The sequence below is a fragment of the Nannospalax galili genome, unplaced genomic scaffold (assembly GCF_000622305.1).
Source record: "Nannospalax galili isolate Female #2095 unplaced genomic scaffold, S.galili_v1.0 scaffold513, whole genome shotgun sequence".
In the NCBI taxonomy this organism is placed as follows: domain Eukaryota; kingdom Metazoa; phylum Chordata; class Mammalia; order Rodentia; family Spalacidae; genus Nannospalax; species Nannospalax galili.
In genome coordinates this window covers 3,464,325-3,482,402 of record NW_008334861.1, presented here as the reverse complement: position 1 = coordinate 3,482,402, position 18,078 = coordinate 3,464,325, and the positions used below count along the sequence as shown (strand labels likewise).

Below are 18,078 nucleotides of genomic sequence, written 5' to 3'. Positions count from 1 at the left end.
CGGCCATGGCCGGGGGGCCGGGCCCGGGGGAGCCCGCGGTGCCGGGCGCCCAGCACTTCTTGTACGAGGTGCCACCCTGGGTCATGTGCCGTTTCTACAAAGTGATGGACGCCCTGGAGCCCGCCGACTGGTGCCAGTTCGGTGGGTGGCGGCGGGCCGGCGTGGGGGGTGGGGGTAGTCGGGCTGCAGGACCTAGGCCTGACGTCCCCTGCCCCACAGCTGCCCTGATTGTGCGTGACCAGACGGAGCTGCGGCTGTGCGAGCGCTCGGGCCAGCGTACGGCGAGCGTCCTGTGGCCCTGGATCAACCGCAACGCGCGCGTGGCTGACCTCGTTCACATCCTCACGCACCTGCAGCTGCTGCGTGCTCGGGACATCATCACAGCCTGTGAGCGCGCACGGGCCCCAGGGACCCTAGGGATGGGGACCCATGGGAGGTGACCAGCACAAAGCCTCTCGAGACAGGGGACCATATGGGACCCCCACGCACATACTTGTCCCTCAACTCTCCCTTCCTTCCTTGATCTCCCAGGGCACCCGCCTGCCCCTGTTTTGCCCCCAAGCACCACTGCTCCAAGGCCCAGCAGCATCTCTGCAGACACCAAGGCTGGGGACTGGAGCCCCCGGAAATTACAGTCCTCTGCTTCCACCTTCCTCTCCCCAGGTAAGAGGGCCTGGGTGTTGTCCATCAAGGACCAGAGGAAAAGACCACCATGACTCTTGCTATGGTTGTAGACTCTGTTGCTGCTCTCTGCCTCTCACTGGCATCTTTATGAAGCTTTTACAGGCTCCCAGACCCATTCAGAGACTCAGCTTCCCCGGGTTCCAAGCCCTGCTTCCTTTGGACCACCACTGCCATCTTCTGCCCCTTCTTCTACCAAGGTAGGTGCCCCCTGTCCCCCAGGAAAAATTCCAGACAGGGAGAAAGAAATGGTCTTTGGTGTACCACAGCCCACATCAGCCCAGCTGGGTTATCTGAAAGATCTGAAAGCCTTGGGTGGAGCTTACAACCTGTACCAAGGAGAAGAGACAGGGTCCTCACCTAATCCATAGTCTCTTCCCAACAGTCAAGCCCAGAGACACCAGTGTCCAGCCTGGAAAGAGCCCACCCCTCCCCATTTTGCTGGCCCTTCTGTGAGATTTCCCAAGGCACTTGCAACTTCTCAGAGGAGCAGAGGATTGGAGAGGGTGGTTTTGGGTGTGTGTACCGGGCAGTGATGAGAAATACCACATATGCAGTGAAGAGGCTGAAGGAGGTAGGTGTGACGTGGGGTGGAGGCCCAGAAGACCATCATTAGCCCTTGCTTCTCCAGTCCCTCCCCTCCATCATCAGCCCTCACCTCTGCAGTCCCCTGCCTCCAGCTTCCCCAAGCAATTCCTTCAGCCCTCTGATTCCAGTTCAAGGGGCCCAAGCCCTCCATTGTTCTGGGCCTGGAAACAGCTGGCAAGCCTGGCTCATGCTGCCTACTCTCCCTGCCTCTTCCCCCACCATACCTGGGGCTGCAGGAGGCTGACCTAGAGTGGACTGTGGTGAAGCAGAGCTTCCTAACAGAGGTGGAGCAGCTGTCGAGGTGAGCCTCTAGGGTCTCTCCTGGATGGGGGCACAAGGAGAGCCGCACCAGGCTCTCATCAGTCTCTAAGACTGCACACCACAGGACCTGGCTCCCTTGGGCCCCCTAGGCCTGCCAGGCCCAGGTGAGGGAACAAGGCCTACCCACCCAGTCTGACCAGATGAAAAGTGGTGAGGCCAAGGGAACCAGAGAGCTCAGACTGTACTCTTTCTAACAGGTTTCGTCACCCAAATATCGTGGACTTTGCTGGCTACTGTGCCGAGAGTGGCTTCTACTGCCTCGTCTACGGCTTCCTGCCCAATGGTTCCTTGGAGGACCGTCTCCACCTTCAGGTAGTCTCAGCTGGCTTGGCACCTTTCCTGGTAACTGCAACACTCTTGGCACCCAGGCAGAGCTGGGCACTTAGCCTGTGTCAGACAGGACCTGCCTTTTAACCCCACCCCCCCCACCCCCCTCGCTGCAAACTCAAGAGTTTAGCCCAAGGTTTTCCTTCTTCCTTTCTGTTTGCTTATTTGAGACAGTATCTCATACAGCCTCCATTGGCCTCCAACTGGAGGTCCTACCTCAGTCTCCCTGTGCTAGAATTATAAGCATGTACCATTACACCCAGCTTAGCCCAAGATTTTCCATAGAACTCTTTGCTGTGGCCCTCCCTGGCTGCTCCTCTAAAGAAGGGGTTACTAATTTTACAAGCAGAGTAGAGGAAGGATTTACTCTGCATAGTTCTTGAGGAATGGGCCAGTGGACACAGGCTATCCAACTGGGCCCACAGTTGGGCCCTACCTGAATGTTGTACCTACAATTCTCCATACACACGGGATAAGAGTTTCCTTGCTCCTCATTTAAGCTATGTTGGGGGAGGGAAGGGAGACAGTTTCAGCACCTTCCAGATCTCCTCCGGTGAACCCAAGCCCATCATGTTCTGTCCTGAATCCTGAGAAACATTCCCCAGCTAGTGTCCTAACTGCAGAGTGCCTTCCTGAACCTTAGGAATAGTTTTAGTCACCACTTGCTTAGGAACTAGGTCATGGACAGTCTTGCTCCTTTATTGTCCAGATAGGGAAACTGAGGTTCAGAGAGTAAAATGGATGGCTTGCTCCAGGCCACAGAGTGACAGGTGAGGGTAATGTTGGGGGTCACAGAACAGCCACCCCCAGCTGCCCCTGTGTCTCCATCTTTGCCATCCCAGACCCAGGCCTGCCCCCCCCTCTCCTGGCCTCAGCGACTGGACATCCTTCTGGGCACAGCCCGAGCTATTCAGTTTTTACATCAGGACAGCCCCAGCCTCATCCACGGTGACATCAAGAGGTGAGGAGGGGCTCAGAAGAATTGTAGGCAGACCCTTTGGCCAGGGGAACAGTCCCTGCTCTGTAAAGAGCCCTGCTCTGAGTGCCCCTGTGAGAGTCCTCCTGCCCAGTCCTATGGACATGGGCACAGGTACAGCCTAGGAACTCAGAGCTGGGAGTCCTTTAGGCTCTGAGCATCTCTGCATGGCGCAGGTATGGAATTGAGACCAGTGACAGTGATAAGCAAAGACCAAGGTTTGTGAGGGTACCCTGGGACAGCAGGCCCTCAAATACCTAGGATGTTCAGGGCAGTGCCAGCCACTTTCCATGAATAGTACACGAGCCTGGCAGCCTCCAGTCCAATTTTACCAGGGCCACTCAGGTATTTGGGACAGGGCAGACTAGGGCCCAGCCAGAGCTGATGGCATTCTTCCCTCTTGAAGTTCCAATGTGCTTCTGGATGAGAGACTGATGCCCAAACTGGGAGACTTTGGCCTGGCTCGCTTTAGTCGCTTCACTGGGGCCAACCCAGGCCAGAGCAGTGCCGTGGCCCGAACTAGCACTGTACGGGGCACCCTCGCCTACCTGCCTGAGGAGTACATCAAGACTGGCCGGCTAGCTGTGGACACTGACACCTTCAGCTTTGGGGTGGTAAGCCACTAGTCTCTTTGTTGGCTTGGGGAGGGAAAATCACCAGTAAGCAAAGGCAGGAGGGCCTGGAGAATTGTGCACAGAGGCAAAGCTGGTGAGAAGCTACCAGAGGTTTGGTCTAGGACCCACCCTCCTTCATGTAGCCTCCTTCCTTCCCTGCACTAATTTTGTGTTTGTAACTTTGCAGCCTTTTGCTTCAAATAACCCATCCTTATGACTTTAAGCTTCAGTCCCATAACAGCTAGCTCTGCCCTTGATGGGAGGTGGTCTTCACCTGCCTGTCCTAGGGTTGTGTCCCCATCAGCTCTGATCTATGTGCACTCTGGAGGCTTCCTTTCTGCACACAGTGTCTTTCTGCTAAGGACTTGGGTGATGCTCTCCATTCAACCCCCTCTAGGTAATACTGGAGACCCTGGCTGGCCAGAGGGCTGTGAGGATACATGGTACCAGGACCAAGTATCTGGTGAGCCTCCTGAGGTGGGGCACGGGGCCGGGGGGAGTGCTGCTGCAGCCAACAGGTACAGCCCTAGAGAGTGGAATGATTTGGGTAATTAATTACAGCACCCCACAGCAGTGTGCCACAGCTAGTGCTGACTCCTATTTAAAAGCAGGTGGCTCTCAAAACACTTTCCTTGACCTTGGAAGGAAAAATCTTTTTTCTTCTGTATATGGGACTTAGAGCTAGGGCTATAAATCCGTGGTAGAGTGCTTATGTACAGGCCTCAGGTTCCACTAGGATGGAAAAGAAATGAGCCCTGACAGACCCCACCTGCCCTGGGCTGGGGACGGGGAGAGGAACACTCCTAGTACCTTGGGACCAGACCTGCAGTGGAGCTCAAAGAAGGCAGGGCCCAGAAAAGGCAGTGGTAGAGAATCAAGCTGAGAAGCCTTCCCTGCTCCTACCATGCAAGTTGCAGGTGTACACTGCCTGCTTGGAGCTACCCCCTGCATTCCTGTCTGTCTTGCCATGCACTAAAATGGGGCTAAGAAATAAGAGGCCTAGCTGGGCGTGGTGGCACGTACCTTTAGTCCCGGCACTCAGGAGGCAGAGACAGGCGGATCTCTTCTGAGTTCAAGGCCAGCCTGGTCTACATAGTGAGTTCTAGGCCCGCTGGGGCTATAGGGACACCCTGTCTCAAAAACACCAAAAAGAAAAAAAAAGAAGAAAAAGAAATAAGAGACCTAGGCCAGGCATGGTGGCGCACATCTTTAATCCCAGCACTCAGGATGCAGAGACAGGCAGATCTCTGTGAGATCAAGACCAGCCTGGTCTCCATAGTGAGTTCTAGGCGAGCTGGGGCTATAGGGAGACCCTGTTTAAAAAAAACCAATAATAATAATAATAATAATAATAATAATAATAATAGGAAGAGACCTGAAGCCTGGCATGAAGGCACATGCCTGTAGTCCCAGTACCCAAGAGGCTAAGTAAAAGGATACCTAGGAGTTAGAAGCCAGCCTGAGCTACACCACAAGAGCCTGTCTCAAAAAATAATAGCTAAGTATGGTGGCACATGCCTGTAATCCTACCACTTGGGAAGTAGGGGCAGGAGGATCAGGAGTTCAAAGTCATCCTCAGCTACATAATGAGTTCAAGGGCAGCCTGGGCTATACGGGATCCTGTTTCAAAGACACAAGAGACAAGAAACCTGGATTTTAGTCCCAACTTAATAGTGGGCATGGATCAAACTCCTGCTCTTCACTGAGCCTCAGTTTCACTTAGTAAAACAGACTTAACACGTGGGCAGTGTTCCAGCAATCCCTGGCCCAGAACATGCTTAGCCAGTGCTGGCTCTTCACCATCCATCTGTTGTACATCTCCCATTGCTTCTCTGTCCGGATGGAGCCTTTGTCGACTGTTAGTTTGTTGGCTGGGCTGAGTCCCTCTGAGATCAAGAACTTGATCCTTTACCTTCTACAATCGTCAGCACATCTTAACTCAAGTGTCACTTGGATGGGCCCCTGGGCCTTGCTAACAAGCTAATAAGCTTGTTGGCATCTATTTTCCCCACTGCAACAGGATGTCAGCTCTGTAAAGCTGATCCCAAAGTGTTGGTTTGTGGCTGTATTACTGGAGTCTGGAGTAGCACTGACTGAGCCCACAGTGGGTGTTTAATAAATCTAGTGAAAGAAGATCAGAGGACTGAGTGGCAGCAATCTGGTGGATTTGGTAGTGACCGTGCTCCTGGTTTCTGTCAAACAGAAAGACCTGGTTGAAGATGAGGCTGAGGAGGCTGGGGTGGTCCTGAAAAGCACCCAGAGCACTCTGCAGATGGGTCTGGCAGCAGATGCCTGGGCCGCTCCCATTGCTGCCCAGATTTACAAGAAACACCTGGACCCTAGGCCTGGGCCCTGCACACCCCAGTTGGGCCTGACTCTGGCTCAACTGGCTTGCTGCTGCTTGCACCGCAGGGCCAAGAAGAGGCCCCCCATGACCCAGGTACCCCTGAGAAGCCAGATGTCCATGTGGACAGGGTGGCCAGTGACACCTAGCATTCTTGCCCTGCTCAACAGCAGTTTGAGCAATCTGGCAAAACTCCCAGCGTCACTTGCTTATCCTTTGGTTCTGTGGGCGGTGGTGCACTTCTTTTCTTCCCTTCCACCTCTTACTCTGGTGACAGTTGAGAATAGTCCTTGGTTTTGGTGGCTGTCTCTGCAGTCCTTGTGATGGTACAAAGAAGCGGGGTGGTGCTTTCCCAGCTGCAGTGTGCACCAGCTTGGGGTTCCTGCTGTTCCTGCAGCTTATAGGACTTAGGGTAGCAACCAGAAGAACCCAGACAGGTCAAGGCAAACCTGGAGCAGCTCTGTGGTTTGACCACAGGGTGTCAGGCCAGGGCTGCCCTTCCCAGCTAGGAGCAGCAACTTGACACATCCTGAGACCCTCTCTCTCTACACAGGTGTACAAGGGACTGGAGAGGCTGCAGGCAGCAGTGGTAGGGCCTCTTTGGGAGTCAGAGGCTGCTGGTCACGGCCCCCCTTCCCCACAGGAGAACTCCTACATGTCTACCAGTGGCAGTGGCCAGAGTGGGGGTGCACCACTGCAGCCCCTGGCAGTGCCCTCAGGAGCCCAAGCCCAGGCTGCCCAGCAATTCCAGAAGAGCCCCAACCAGCCTGTGGAGAGTGATGAGAGTGTGCCCTACCTCTCTGCTGCCCTACACTCCTGGCACTTGACTCCAAGTTGCCACCCAAACCCAGCATCCCTCAGGGAGGCTAGCTGTACTCAAGGGGGTACTACTGGAGAATCAAGTTTGGGGAGCGTCTCAAGCTTCCGGCCCACAGCCATGGAAGGTAGCTGTGGGAACATGGGATGGGGGGGCTCCTTTGACAATAGGCTCCTTATTCCTCACCCATGTCTTCTGAAAGGAGGGAACTGGGACCAACTGTTTGGCTCGCTATGTCCTTAGCAAGCTCAAGGCCACAGAATGGGCCACAGAAAGTGGCTTGGCACTGTCTTGTTTCCTCTCCCCAGGCTCTGCCCTCACACAGATGAGGAGAGCTGGAGAGCTCTTCTATCCCTTCTCCCTGCCCTGTGCCTGAAAGCCAAAAGTGATGGTTCTTTGCTAGGCAAGGTAGCACATGCTTTTAATCCCAGCACTTGGGAAGCAGGGGTAGGCATGGATCTCTGTGAGACTGAGGCCAGCCTGATCTACATAGCAAGTTCCAGGCCAGCTGGGGCTATAGTACCCTGTCTCAAAAAGAAAAAAATGAAGGTTCTGGTTGGCCTGGGAGCCAGGTCCATGGTGTGACCCCTGTCCTAGCCCTGGTCTGGGGAATTCTGCCCCGAGGCCAGCAACATAGGGTGCTCAGTGGGGGCTAGGAATGCTTTGGAGGCTAGAGTGTCACTGAGCATTGCCAGGGGCTGCTGAAAGGATGCTGTCTCTTCCTAGGTTCATCCATTGGCAGCTCCTCCTCATTGTCATCATCGGAGCCACCGCAGATCATCATCAACCCAGCCCGACAGAAGATGGTGCAGAAGCTCGCCCTGTATGAGGAAGGGGTCTTGGACAGCCTGCAACTATTGTCGTCAGGCTCTCTCCCAGGTACTTGGAGATACTTCCAGGTCAGCTTCCTAGAGAGTAGACCCCAGAGGAGCATTGTCGTCCCCCCCCCCACACTCATACACTGAGCCCAGTAGCTTACCTCCAGGGCACACAGGCCTTTCTAATGCCAACCCCAAACAGCAGAACATTTATTCTGGCTGCATGATCAAGCCCCCTAACTCACCAAGAATATGGGATAGCCAGACAAGCCACTCCGTTTAATGATGGCTGGCAGCCCAGCCTACCTTTGATATCTATAGGGAGGTCTCTGGCTTCGTCCCTTACTATCCAGTGATAGACACCCTCCCTTCACCTGTGGGTGCCAGTCCTCTCCATTGTCCTAAAAAATGTGAAGCCCCAGCAGGAATTTTCCATTTCAGATACTATTTGAAGAGCTGCTGTTTAGAAATAATAGAAAGCCTTAACTGGTCATGGTGGGACAGGCCAGTAATCCTAGCACTTGGGAAGTAGAAGCAGGGGGATTAGAAGGTCAAGGTCAGTCTCTGCTACATAGCAAGTTTGAGTCCAGCCTAGGGTACATGAGGTACAAGATGACTCAAAGATGGCTTTGAGACCTCTGTCTCAAAAAGCAGACTACACTGGGCAAGATGTTATACACCTTTAATTCCAGCCCTCAGTGAGTTTGAAACCAGCTTGGTCTACATAGTGAGTTCCAGGCTAGCCAAGGCTACATAGTGAGACCCTATCTCAAAAAAAAAAAAAAAAAAGTAGGGGCTGGAGAGATGGCTTAGCGGTTAAGAACACTAGCTGTTCTTGCAGAGGACCCAGGTTTGATTCCCAGCACCCACATTGTGGCTAACAACCATCTCTAACTCCAGTTCCAGGGGATCGAACACCTTTTTCTGAACTCCACAGGCATTGCACTTCACAGGTGTACTTACATACATGCAGGCAATATGCTCATATACACAAAATAATAAATAAAATGCTTTTAAAAATATTGTATTTACTATTTTTATTTTATGTGTATGAGCGTATTGCCTGCATGTATGTGAGTGCACCCGTGTCATGCAATGCCTGCGGAGATCAGAAGAGGGCTTCGGATTCCCCTGGAACTGGAGTTAAGGATGGTTCGTAGCCACCATGTGGGTGCTGGGAATCGAACCCAGGTCCTCTACAAGAGCAGCCAGTGCTCTTAACTGCTGAGCCATCTCTCCAGCCCCCAATAAATAAAATATGTTTTAAGAAGGTAAAAGAAATATAAAAGCAAACTAACAGGGGCTGGAAAGATAGCTCAGTGGCTGAGGGCACATACAGCTCTTACAGATGACCTTGGTTTATTTTCCAGCACCCATATCAGAGAGCTCACAATTAACCTGTAACTCCAGTTCCAGAAGATTCAACTTCCTCTTCTGGCCTCCACAGGCATCTGCACTCAGGTGGTGTGCATAAAAGTCACACAAGGACACATACACAGAAATAAACAATATATTTTTAAGCAAGGTTGTCGGTCACATGCCTTTAATCATAGTACTCAGGATGCCTAGGCAGGCAGATCTCTATGAGTTCAAGGCCAGCCTGGTCTACATAGTGAGTTCCAGGCCAGCCAGAAGTACATATCAAGACCCTGTCTCAAAAAGAAAAATTAAGCTAACAAAAATAAAGAATAACCTTGGTTCCAAAGAGTGCTCTATGAGTTCAGGAGGCATGGCTGAGCTTTCAGGTCAGGGCTTTTAGAAGACAAGTTGTCCCCTGTTTGCTAAGTGGTATTTCGTCTTCCATAGGCTTGGCCCTGGAACCTGAAAACAGACAGGGGCCTGAAGAAAGTGACGAATTTCAGAGCTGATTTGTTCACCCAGGCAAATCCCTCAAACTCAGAAGTCATAAGTTCTCATGGTTGGAAGTTCTCATGATGTACAATCTCCTTAGCAGGCCAAAGGCAGCATGGGTGGAGGCCCACCCTGGCAAGGGAAAGAGGGTGGTGGACCCTACTGTTCTTGGGGTGTGGGCACAGGCAGGGTGGGCCAGGGCAGCTGCTGAAAGCTGATAGGGCAGGCCATCCCAAAGGCCTGCCTTGAGGCCACATTTGGAAACAGGGTAAGATAGTACCTAAAGGTGTGGTGGCATGTGACAGCAGACTCCTAGCTACACAGGAGCAGGGGAGGCAAGTGGTTGTTGGCACGGTGGGAGCTGGCACTCCCAAGAGCTAGACGAGGTATCTGCAGCCCAGGCCTGTAGTAACTGTTAGCCTGTTCCGCTGAGCTTCCCTAGAGCCACAAAAGAAAGCAGCTGTGTGCACAGCAAGCACGTGTGGCTCAGGGCCCTCACAGCCTCTTGTAAATTGTATAAATGAAGCCAGAGTAGCCTACAGTTCAGCCCACTAGCCAGACTAACAGCGCTGAGAGTTTGGCAGAGCACCATGTCAGGCTGGTGTATGCAGGCCTTGCCAGATACCTCTGAACCAGCCTCATCCACCCCCAGACCCAGTGTTGACCCACAGACCTGGGCACAGGTTATGGCAGAAAGGTACAGCAAAGCTGAGCTTTGTAATACCCGGACAGTGAGAAGCCCCAAGAAGCAGAAATTGAGAGCAAAGCAGAAGGCATGTGGAGGAAAAGAAAACATTACATTTTAAGAAGCAAGTTTTTGTGAAACCATGTGTCTTCAAAAGTAGCCCAGGGTTATGAAGCCCAGGCTTTCAGTGATTCTGTGTTCAAGATCATGAGTCACACTACATGCCCCTGTAAAGCTAGGCATTGGTGAAGTCCAAGTTGTCCTCAAGTAATAAAAGCTTATGTTTGGCTGTCTGGCTATACTTAAGTTTATTGCACGGAGAGCCTTGGACTTTCCTGATGCTTCATGTCTCAGGGTTCTTGGGTATCCAGCCAAAACTCGGGCCCCACCATCTTGTTCCTATTCTGTTAGCCATGCCCAGACTGAGGACAGATCTGCAGTGCTGCTACCTAATCCTGTCCTGTGCCATTAACGTTTTTCTTACCTGTTTCTCTTCATTTCCTAATTGTCTAGTGATCATGTATAGAAATGCAATTAATGTTGCTTATGGTCTTTATTCTGTGACCTTGCTCAAATGCACTCACTCATTCTACTTCTTTGGGGGTGAATATTTTGGGATAGTTTGTGTATACAATCATTTCATCAGAAAATAAAGACATATGCCTTTTAGCTCCTTTCCTTGATTTGTTGCACTAACTAGGTCCTGTAGGTTTTAAATACAAGTGGTGAAAGTGGGTTATTCCTCTCTTGAAACCCCTCCCACTCTCACGAGTTCTTTTCACTTTTCTTTAATAAATCTATGCTCTTTGTGCTCAAAAAAGAAGTGGGCATCTTGGTCTTGGTCTTGGTTATAGACATTGTCTCACCATTAGTATGAATTAGCTATGGGATTGCCATAGATGTGTTTCATTAGTTTAATCCTAGTTGTCTGAGAATTTTTGTTAGAAATGGCATTGAATTGGAAGGAGTGTTACAGGATGCTTTGAATGGTGCTTCTTCATCTATTGGGATGAGCATGAGATTTTCCTTTATTCTGTCGAGGCAGTGATCACGTTGATTTTGAAATGTTAAATCAGACTTGCATTTCTTTTGAAATTTTTAAAAATTATTTTTAATTATACATGTGGGGAGGGGATATGTGCACATGTGTGCAGGCACCTATAGAGGTCAGAGGCGTCAGATTCCCTGGAGCTAGAGCTATAGGCAGCTGTGAGATGCCCAACATGGGTACTGGGAACTGAGCTTGATCCTCTGCATCATTCCTTTCTTAAAACAGTATTATACTTGGTCAAGCTGTGTTATCTTTTTTTTTTTTGAGACAGGGTCTCCCTGTAGCCCCAGCTAGCCTAGAACTCACTATGTAGATCAGGCTGGCCTTGATCTCACAGAGATCGGCTTGCTCTGCTTCCTGAATGCTAGGATTAAAGGTATGTTCTACCACACTTGTGTTATCTTTTTTGTTTTGCTGAATTTCATTTGATAACATCTTCAAATTTGGGGCGGGTGTCCTTTTTTGAGACAGGGTCTCCCTGTAGCTTCAGCTGGCCTGAAAATTACTATGTAGACCAGGCTGACCCCGAACTCATATCTGCCTGCCTCTGCCTCTCAAGTGCTGGGACTAAAGGTGTGCGCCACCATGCCCAGCTCAATTTTTTGTGTTTTTAAATTTTTACTACTTATTAGTGTGTGTGTGTGTGTGTGTGTGTGTGTGTGTGTGTGTGTGTGCGTGTGCGCAAGCCACAACATGTGTCTAGGTCAGGACAACTTTCAAGAGTCAATTCTCATTCCACATTCATGTGGGTTGAATTCAGATCTCTAAGCTTGCTCAGCAAATGCCTTCACCTGCTGAACCATCTCACCATCTCAGTGGCCCCTATCTGCAGTTTTTGTACCTATATTCTTGAGAGATAATTATGTAGTTTTCTAGTAATGTCCTTTTCTGGCTTGGGTATCTGAGCTTCATAAAACAAGTCGGAAAATATTCTCATCTACTTGTTTTCTTCAAGGGTGTGTGCATGCTTGATGTTATTTTTTCTTTAAATGTTTCATAAATTCACAGGTGAAGCCATTTTGATTCAGTTTTGCTTTTGATATGGAGGAGTTGTAGTTTTGTTTATTTTGGGGTTTGTGATTTTTGGTTTTTGCTGTAATGGGTATTGAACTTAGGACCTCGTAGGCTCTACCACTAGGCTCTACATCTTTCCTATCAGAAAGCTTTGATTAGAAATTCAGTATCTTAGCCAGGCATGGTGGCATACACCTTTAATTCCAGCACTCGGGAGGCAGAAGCTTGCAGTTCTCTGAGTTGGAGGCCACCCTGGTGTACACAGCAAGTTCTACATTGGCTGGGGCTACACAGTGAGATCCTGTCTCAAAAAAAATCAATAATAATAATAATAATAAATTATATATTTGGCAATTCAGATTGTTTCCTGAGTTGATTTTTTTTTTTTTTTTGGTCCACCACACCTGGCTTCCAGAATCAATTTTTATCATTTGTGTTTATTTTTTTAAGAGATTTGTCCATTTCATTTATGCTGGTGTAGTCCCTTAACACTCACTTATCCTTTTACCATCTGTAGAATGTTTTCTTTCCTTTGGGGGGGGTACTCAAGCAATCCTGTCTCTGTCTCCCCAGTAACAGACTACACGGATACACCACTATACTCATCTTCCTTTTTTTTTTCTTGAATAAAGGTTTATCTATTTTACTGAGAATTTAAAATTACTAATTTGGAAAATTTTATTTATTTTCTGAATTATTTCTCCACTTCCTATTTTGTTAATATCCATTGCTGAGCGTTTCCTTCCTTTTGCTTATTTTTCCAGTTCCTTTTGCAACAGCCTCACTGATTTGTTTGTTCTTGGTGGTGGTGGTGGTGGTGGTTTGTTCTTTGAGACAGGGTCTCCCTGTAGCCTCAGCGGCCCTGGAACTCCCTATGTAGACCAGGCTGACCTCAGTCTCACAGAGATCCACCTGCATCTGCCTCCTGAGTGCTGGGATTAAAGGCATGTGCCACCACAGCTGGCTAGCCTCATTGATTTTAAAACTGCCTTTTTTTACATTTATTTATTTAGTGTGTGTGTACACACAAGTGTGCATGTGCCACAGCAGCCCTATGGAGACTGGAAGACAACTTATAGGAGTTGCTTCTCTTCTATGATGTGGGTTACTAGGATTGAACTCAGAACATCTGGCTTGGTGCCAAGCACCTCTGCCCTGCTGAGCCATCTCACTGCCCTCTTGAAACTGGGGGTGGGGGGGTGGGGTGGATTTTTTGTTTTGTTTTGTTTCGTTTTGTTTTGCTTTAAGGTCTTGCATTATTGCCCAGACTGGTGTAGAACTCATGAATTCACGCAATCCTCCCTTCTCAGTCTCCCAAGTAGCTGAAATGTATACTCCCACACCAGCTTCTTCTGTTCTCCTGTAAGCATTTAAGGCTAGAACTTTGAGGGCTGGAGAGATGGTTCCCAGCATCCACATGACAGCTACCAACCATCCATAACTTCAGCTCCAGGGAATCGGATTCCCTCTTCTAGCTTCCATGGGCATTGTATACACATGTGGTGCACTTACATACACAGAAGCAAAATATGTACATAATTAAAAAAATTTAAACTTTCACTTTAAGCAGAGTTTCAGGTATATTCTACACATTTAAATGTGTTCTGTTTTCATAATTCACTTCAAAATGTTTTATAATTTTTCTTCTTTGATCAGTGACCTACTCAGAAGCATGTTTTTCGGTTTCCAATTACCATTGTCCCTTGGGGTCCACAGGAAATTGGTTTCAGGATTGTTCTAGTTTGCTTCTCCATTGCTCTGACAAAACATTCTGACCAGTACCAACTTGGGAAGGAAAGAGGTTATTTGGCTTACATCACCCAGGTCACAGTTCATCAGGGAGCCTAAGATAGGAACTCAGGGTAGGAACCTTGAGGCAGGAGCCGAAGCATAGGCCATGAAGGAACGCTGCTTACAGGCTTGCTCCCCTGGCCTCTGCTCAGTCTGCTTTCTTATGCAACACAGGCCCACCTCCCAGGGGTGGCACCACCCACAGTGGGCTGGCCCCTCCCACATCGCTCATCAATCAAGAAGATGCCTCACAGACATGGTTGCTGTAGGCCAGTCCTATGGAGGTAGTTCCCCATTTGAGGCTCCCTTGACCCAGGTGTGTCAAGTTGACAACTCAAGCTATCGAGCACAAGGATCTTCTGTAAATATGCACATCACTGAAGCTTGATATAAGGAGCTGAGGAGGTAGTTCAGTTGGTAGAGAGCTTGCCTAGCATGCACAAATGGGGCCTGGTGGTACATGACTATAATGCCAGCATTTAGGAGGTAGAAGTCAGAAGATAAGAAGTTGAAGGTTCTCCTCAGATACTTAGTGAGTTTGAGGCCAGCCTGGGATACATGAGACCCTGTCTCAAAAGTTCCTTATGTAAACCAGGCGTGGTGGTGCACGCCTTTAATCCCAGCACTCGGGAGGCAGAGGCAGGCAGATTGTTGTGAGTTCAAGGCCAGCCTGGTCTACGTAGTAAGTTCAGGTCAGCTGGGACTACAAGGAGACCCTGTCTCAAAAAGCCAAAAAAAAAATTCCTTATATAAAATGGCATAAATCTGAATATGATATATGCACATCCTTCTTTACAATATTTTTGCCATAGGCACTTGGCTTTATTATTTTAATTAATAATCTGCATTTTTCTTTTTGTTGTTTTAATCTATGATACAGTTTTATCGTTCCCACCCCCATTCTCCTGCTGAACCTTCTTCCCAGCAACTTCCCCTGGCTCTTCCTTTTTTAAGGCAGGAAAAAAGGTTTGCAGGGACAAATTGTATTCAAAGTGAAAGCAAGGGAGAAAGCAGACTCCTCAAGTCAGCTGGGGCCATCTCAAAATCAAACATGTCCAGGTAACTCCCATTCCAGAAGGAAGAAAGAGAAAGAGGAAGAAGAGGAGAGGAGGAGGAAGGGGAAGACAGGGAGGAGTGGGACAGAAGACTGGAGGGAAGTAAAGGTCAGGAGGGACTTCTTTGACACAATACCCCTTCCAGCTCCAACCCCAACCCTGTTCTTTATCATCTCTCTCTTCAGTGCCTTCCAAGCTGGCTCCCACCCCCTCCACTCCAAATATCTCGCACACCACTTCACGTGGCCAAATCCATTTGGCCCTCTTTCAGACTTTATCAGATCTCTTGGTTACATTCAGCCATGCAGCCTCACTCCCCTGACTGCTCTTCTCTCTGCCCTGCCTGACACTGAGCTTTCCTCAGGCTCTCTCTACCCACCTCTGCAAGGTGCAGGTCACCTCTGCAAGGAGCAAGTCCTTACATGTACTAGCTGCATGGCACGCTGCTGATCCTGCTCATTCTCAGGCTCTAAAGACCATTCCCATGTGACTTTGGCTCCAACTGCCTGCTGCCCTTTGTCCCTTCTGATGTCTGAGACACTATAAACTTAAAATGGCAAATGGAACTTGACATTCATATTCAGCACACGCTTCCTATCACTCTATGTGGCACTATTGCCCCCAGCTACTGAGCTGTCCAAGCCAGACCCTAAGTTAGACTTTTTTAAAAGTTATTAATTGAATTTTTGAAACTTTCATAAGCCAGGTGTGGTGCTGCACGCCTTTAATCCTAGCACTCAGGAGACAGAGGCAGGCGGATCTCTATAAGATCGAGGCCAGCCTGCTCTACATACTGAGTTCCAGGCCAGCTGTGGCTACAGAGAGACAACCCTGTCTCAAAAAGACCAAAAAAATTTTTCATGCAATATATTTTGGTCATATTTACACTCTTCCTACCTACAATCCCCTTATCACCCCCACCTCATTTCCTGCATACAAACATATCTAGTATTTTTAAAGGCCTATAGAGTCAAACCTGTGTCCCCAAGTGTTATTCGATGTGGATCCATCCACTGAAGCCTGGCTAACCTACCCAGAGTCACACCCTTAGAGAAGACTGAATCTCCCTCCTCCAAGCAGCCATCAGTTGCCGATGAGGTGCAAAGATTGTAAGAGCAAGTGCTGGTTGATGACCACAAGGAAATAGTTCTCCAGACAGCTGGGCAGTTACTCCTATGAACTTAAAGCAATGGTGACAGCATGCACAAGAGCCATGTAAACTCAAGCCAGACAAAATCGTAACATACAAGTGGGGAAGTGGGTAGGAAACCCCAACCCTAGCTAAGTTAGAAAGAGTTAAGTTAGTAGAAAGAGTTACTTATGTAGATGGAAGATTTTGTTCTGACTTTTGAGGCAGGGTCTCCAGGCTGTCTTGGAAGTCACTGTGTAGCTGAAGATGAACTTGAGCTTCTGATTGTCCTGCCTCCACCTCCCAAGTGCTGGGATCATAGGCATGATCCACCATGCCTGGCTACAAAAATAATAACCTAAAGAGAAGCACTCAAGGTGGGTGTGGTAGTGCATGCCCTTATTCCCAGCACTTGGGAGGCAGAGGCAGGCGGATCTCTGTGAGTTCAAGGCCAGCCTGGTCTACATAATGAGTTCCAGGCCAGCTGGGCTACAGGGAAACCCTGTCTCAAAAAGACCAAAAAAAAAAAAAAGGCGGGGGGAGAAAAGCACTCAAGCTATGTACAACTCAGTGGATTTGTAGCAGAAAGGGGTTGTGTGTGTTGTGTATGCGCAGGTGCGTGTGTGTATATGTGCGTGTACCTCCTGTCTGCCTCCTGAGTGCTGGGAGGCACTTTTTTTTCGTCTCTTTGAGACAGGGTCTCCGTGTCTTTTGAGCAACTTTTATATATATGTGTATGGCCATGTGACCGTGGTATGGTTCAGATTTGCTTGTCCCCTTTGAAACTCATGCTAAAATTTGATCCCTGGTGTAAAAGTTGACAGGTAGTGGAACCTTTAAAAAGTGTTTGGAGGCCTGGGGATGTAACTCAGTGATAAGAGTGTTTGCCTAGCACACACAAGACTCTGGGTTTTAATTAATTGAATCGTGTTTGGCTCACAGGTGTCTGTCCTCATGAAGGAATCAGCGCTGTTCTGGATAAAGCGAAGCAGTTCTCCTGAGAGGGGCTTGGCATGAGAACAATTTGGGCTTCCTGGGCTCTGTCACTTCCTCTTGTATCACATGACCACTTCTGTTTTTCACCATGGGATAAAGCAGGGTGAGGTCCTGGTTGGATGACAGCACCACCCTTTTGGACTTCTTGCCTCCAGAACCGTGAGCCAAAATGAGCTTTTCTTTATAAATTACCCAGTCTGTTACAGCCACAGAAACCAGACCAAGATAAACTCTGAGATAAGATAGTCATTGCCCTTGCACCAAGTACATAAGTTAGTTTGCCATCTTCTGGAATTCCATATAAATGAGATCATGGGGCTTAAAACTCCTGTGTCTGGCTTCTTTTGCTCTTAACGCTGTTTTGAACTTAGTCGTGATGTAACAAGTCTCAGTAGTTGGTTTTTTGTTGTTTTGCGTGGTAGTTGTCTTGGTGGTAGTTTTGGTCTTTTATGCTTCGTTTTGTTTTTGTTATTTCTTATGTTTTTTTGTTTTGTTTTGTTTTGAGACAGGGCCTCACATAGTCCAAGCTGGCCTTGAACTTACCATGTAGCCAAGTTTGACCATTTACTCCTGACTGTCCTACCTCTACCTCCTGAGTGCTGGCATTATAGGCATGTGCCACAACTACTGACTGGTTTTTTGATATTTTATTTATCTTTTATTTTGTGTGTATGAGTATATTGCCTGAATGTATGTAAGTGCACCTGGTTTTTGTTTTTGTTTTGAGACAGGGTCTCCCTGTACTCACAGCTGGCCTGGATTCACTATGGAAACCAGGCTGGCCCTCAAACTCACAGAGATCCAACTGCCTCTGCCTCCAGAGTGATGGGATTAAAGGCTTACACGCCTGGTTGGTTTTTTTTTCATATGTATGCGTGTATTGCCTGCATGTAGGTAAGTGTACCCGTGTCGTGCAATGCCCGAGGAGGTCAGAAGAGGCTGTCGGATCCCCTGGAACTGCAGTTACGGACAGTTGTTAGCTGCCATGTGGTGCTGGGATTCAAACCCGGGTCTTCTGCA

At 48.9% G+C, this 18,078-nt stretch overlaps 1 protein-coding gene across 4 annotated transcripts; it reads left to right on the top strand.

Moving 5' to 3' along the window:
- Positions 1 to 17,381, top strand: Irak1 (interleukin 1 receptor associated kinase 1). 4 transcript variants are annotated; one of them, XM_008829574.2, is made up of 14 exons: positions 1 to 141; positions 220 to 387; positions 532 to 663; positions 778 to 881; positions 1,067 to 1,255; positions 1,506 to 1,570; positions 1,788 to 1,902; positions 2,760 to 2,878; positions 3,300 to 3,507; positions 3,905 to 3,970; positions 5,711 to 5,947; positions 6,405 to 6,795; positions 7,395 to 7,547; positions 9,293 to 10,827. In XM_008829574.2, the coding sequence occupies exons 1-14, from the start codon at positions 6 to 8 to the stop codon at positions 9,352 to 9,354; spliced, it is 2,145 nt and encodes a 714-aa protein (XP_008827796.1). In that variant the 5' UTR covers positions 1 to 5; the 3' UTR covers positions 9,355 to 10,827. The 4 variants fall into 4 exon arrangements, with proteins under 4 accessions (XP_008827796.1, XP_008827797.1, XP_017652758.1 ...); XM_008829575.2 differs by lacking the exon at positions 9,293 to 10,827 and adding an exon at positions 17,005 to 17,381 and having other exon boundaries at positions 6 to 141; XM_017797269.1 differs by lacking the exon at positions 9,293 to 10,827 and adding an exon at positions 8,857 to 9,006 and having other exon boundaries at positions 6 to 141.
- The last annotated feature ends 697 nt before the right edge of the window (positions 17,382 to 18,078 follow it).

What these genes read in the sequence shown, in the direction of transcription:
- Irak1 (XM_017797269.1), top strand. Translation starts at nt 6, where the DNA reads ATGGCCGGGGGGCCGGGCCCGGGGGAGCCCGCGGTGCCGGGCGCCCAG. An exon ending in TCGGGACATCATCACAGCCT is followed by an intron (nt 388 to 531) that starts GTGAGCGCGCAC and finishes TTGATCTCCCAG; the next exon opens with GGCACCCGCCTGCCCCTGTT. An exon ending in CCGGCCCACAGCCATGGAAG is followed by an intron (nt 6,796 to 7,394) that starts GTAGCTGTGGGA and finishes GTCTCTTCCTAG; the next exon opens with GTTCATCCATTGGCAGCTCC.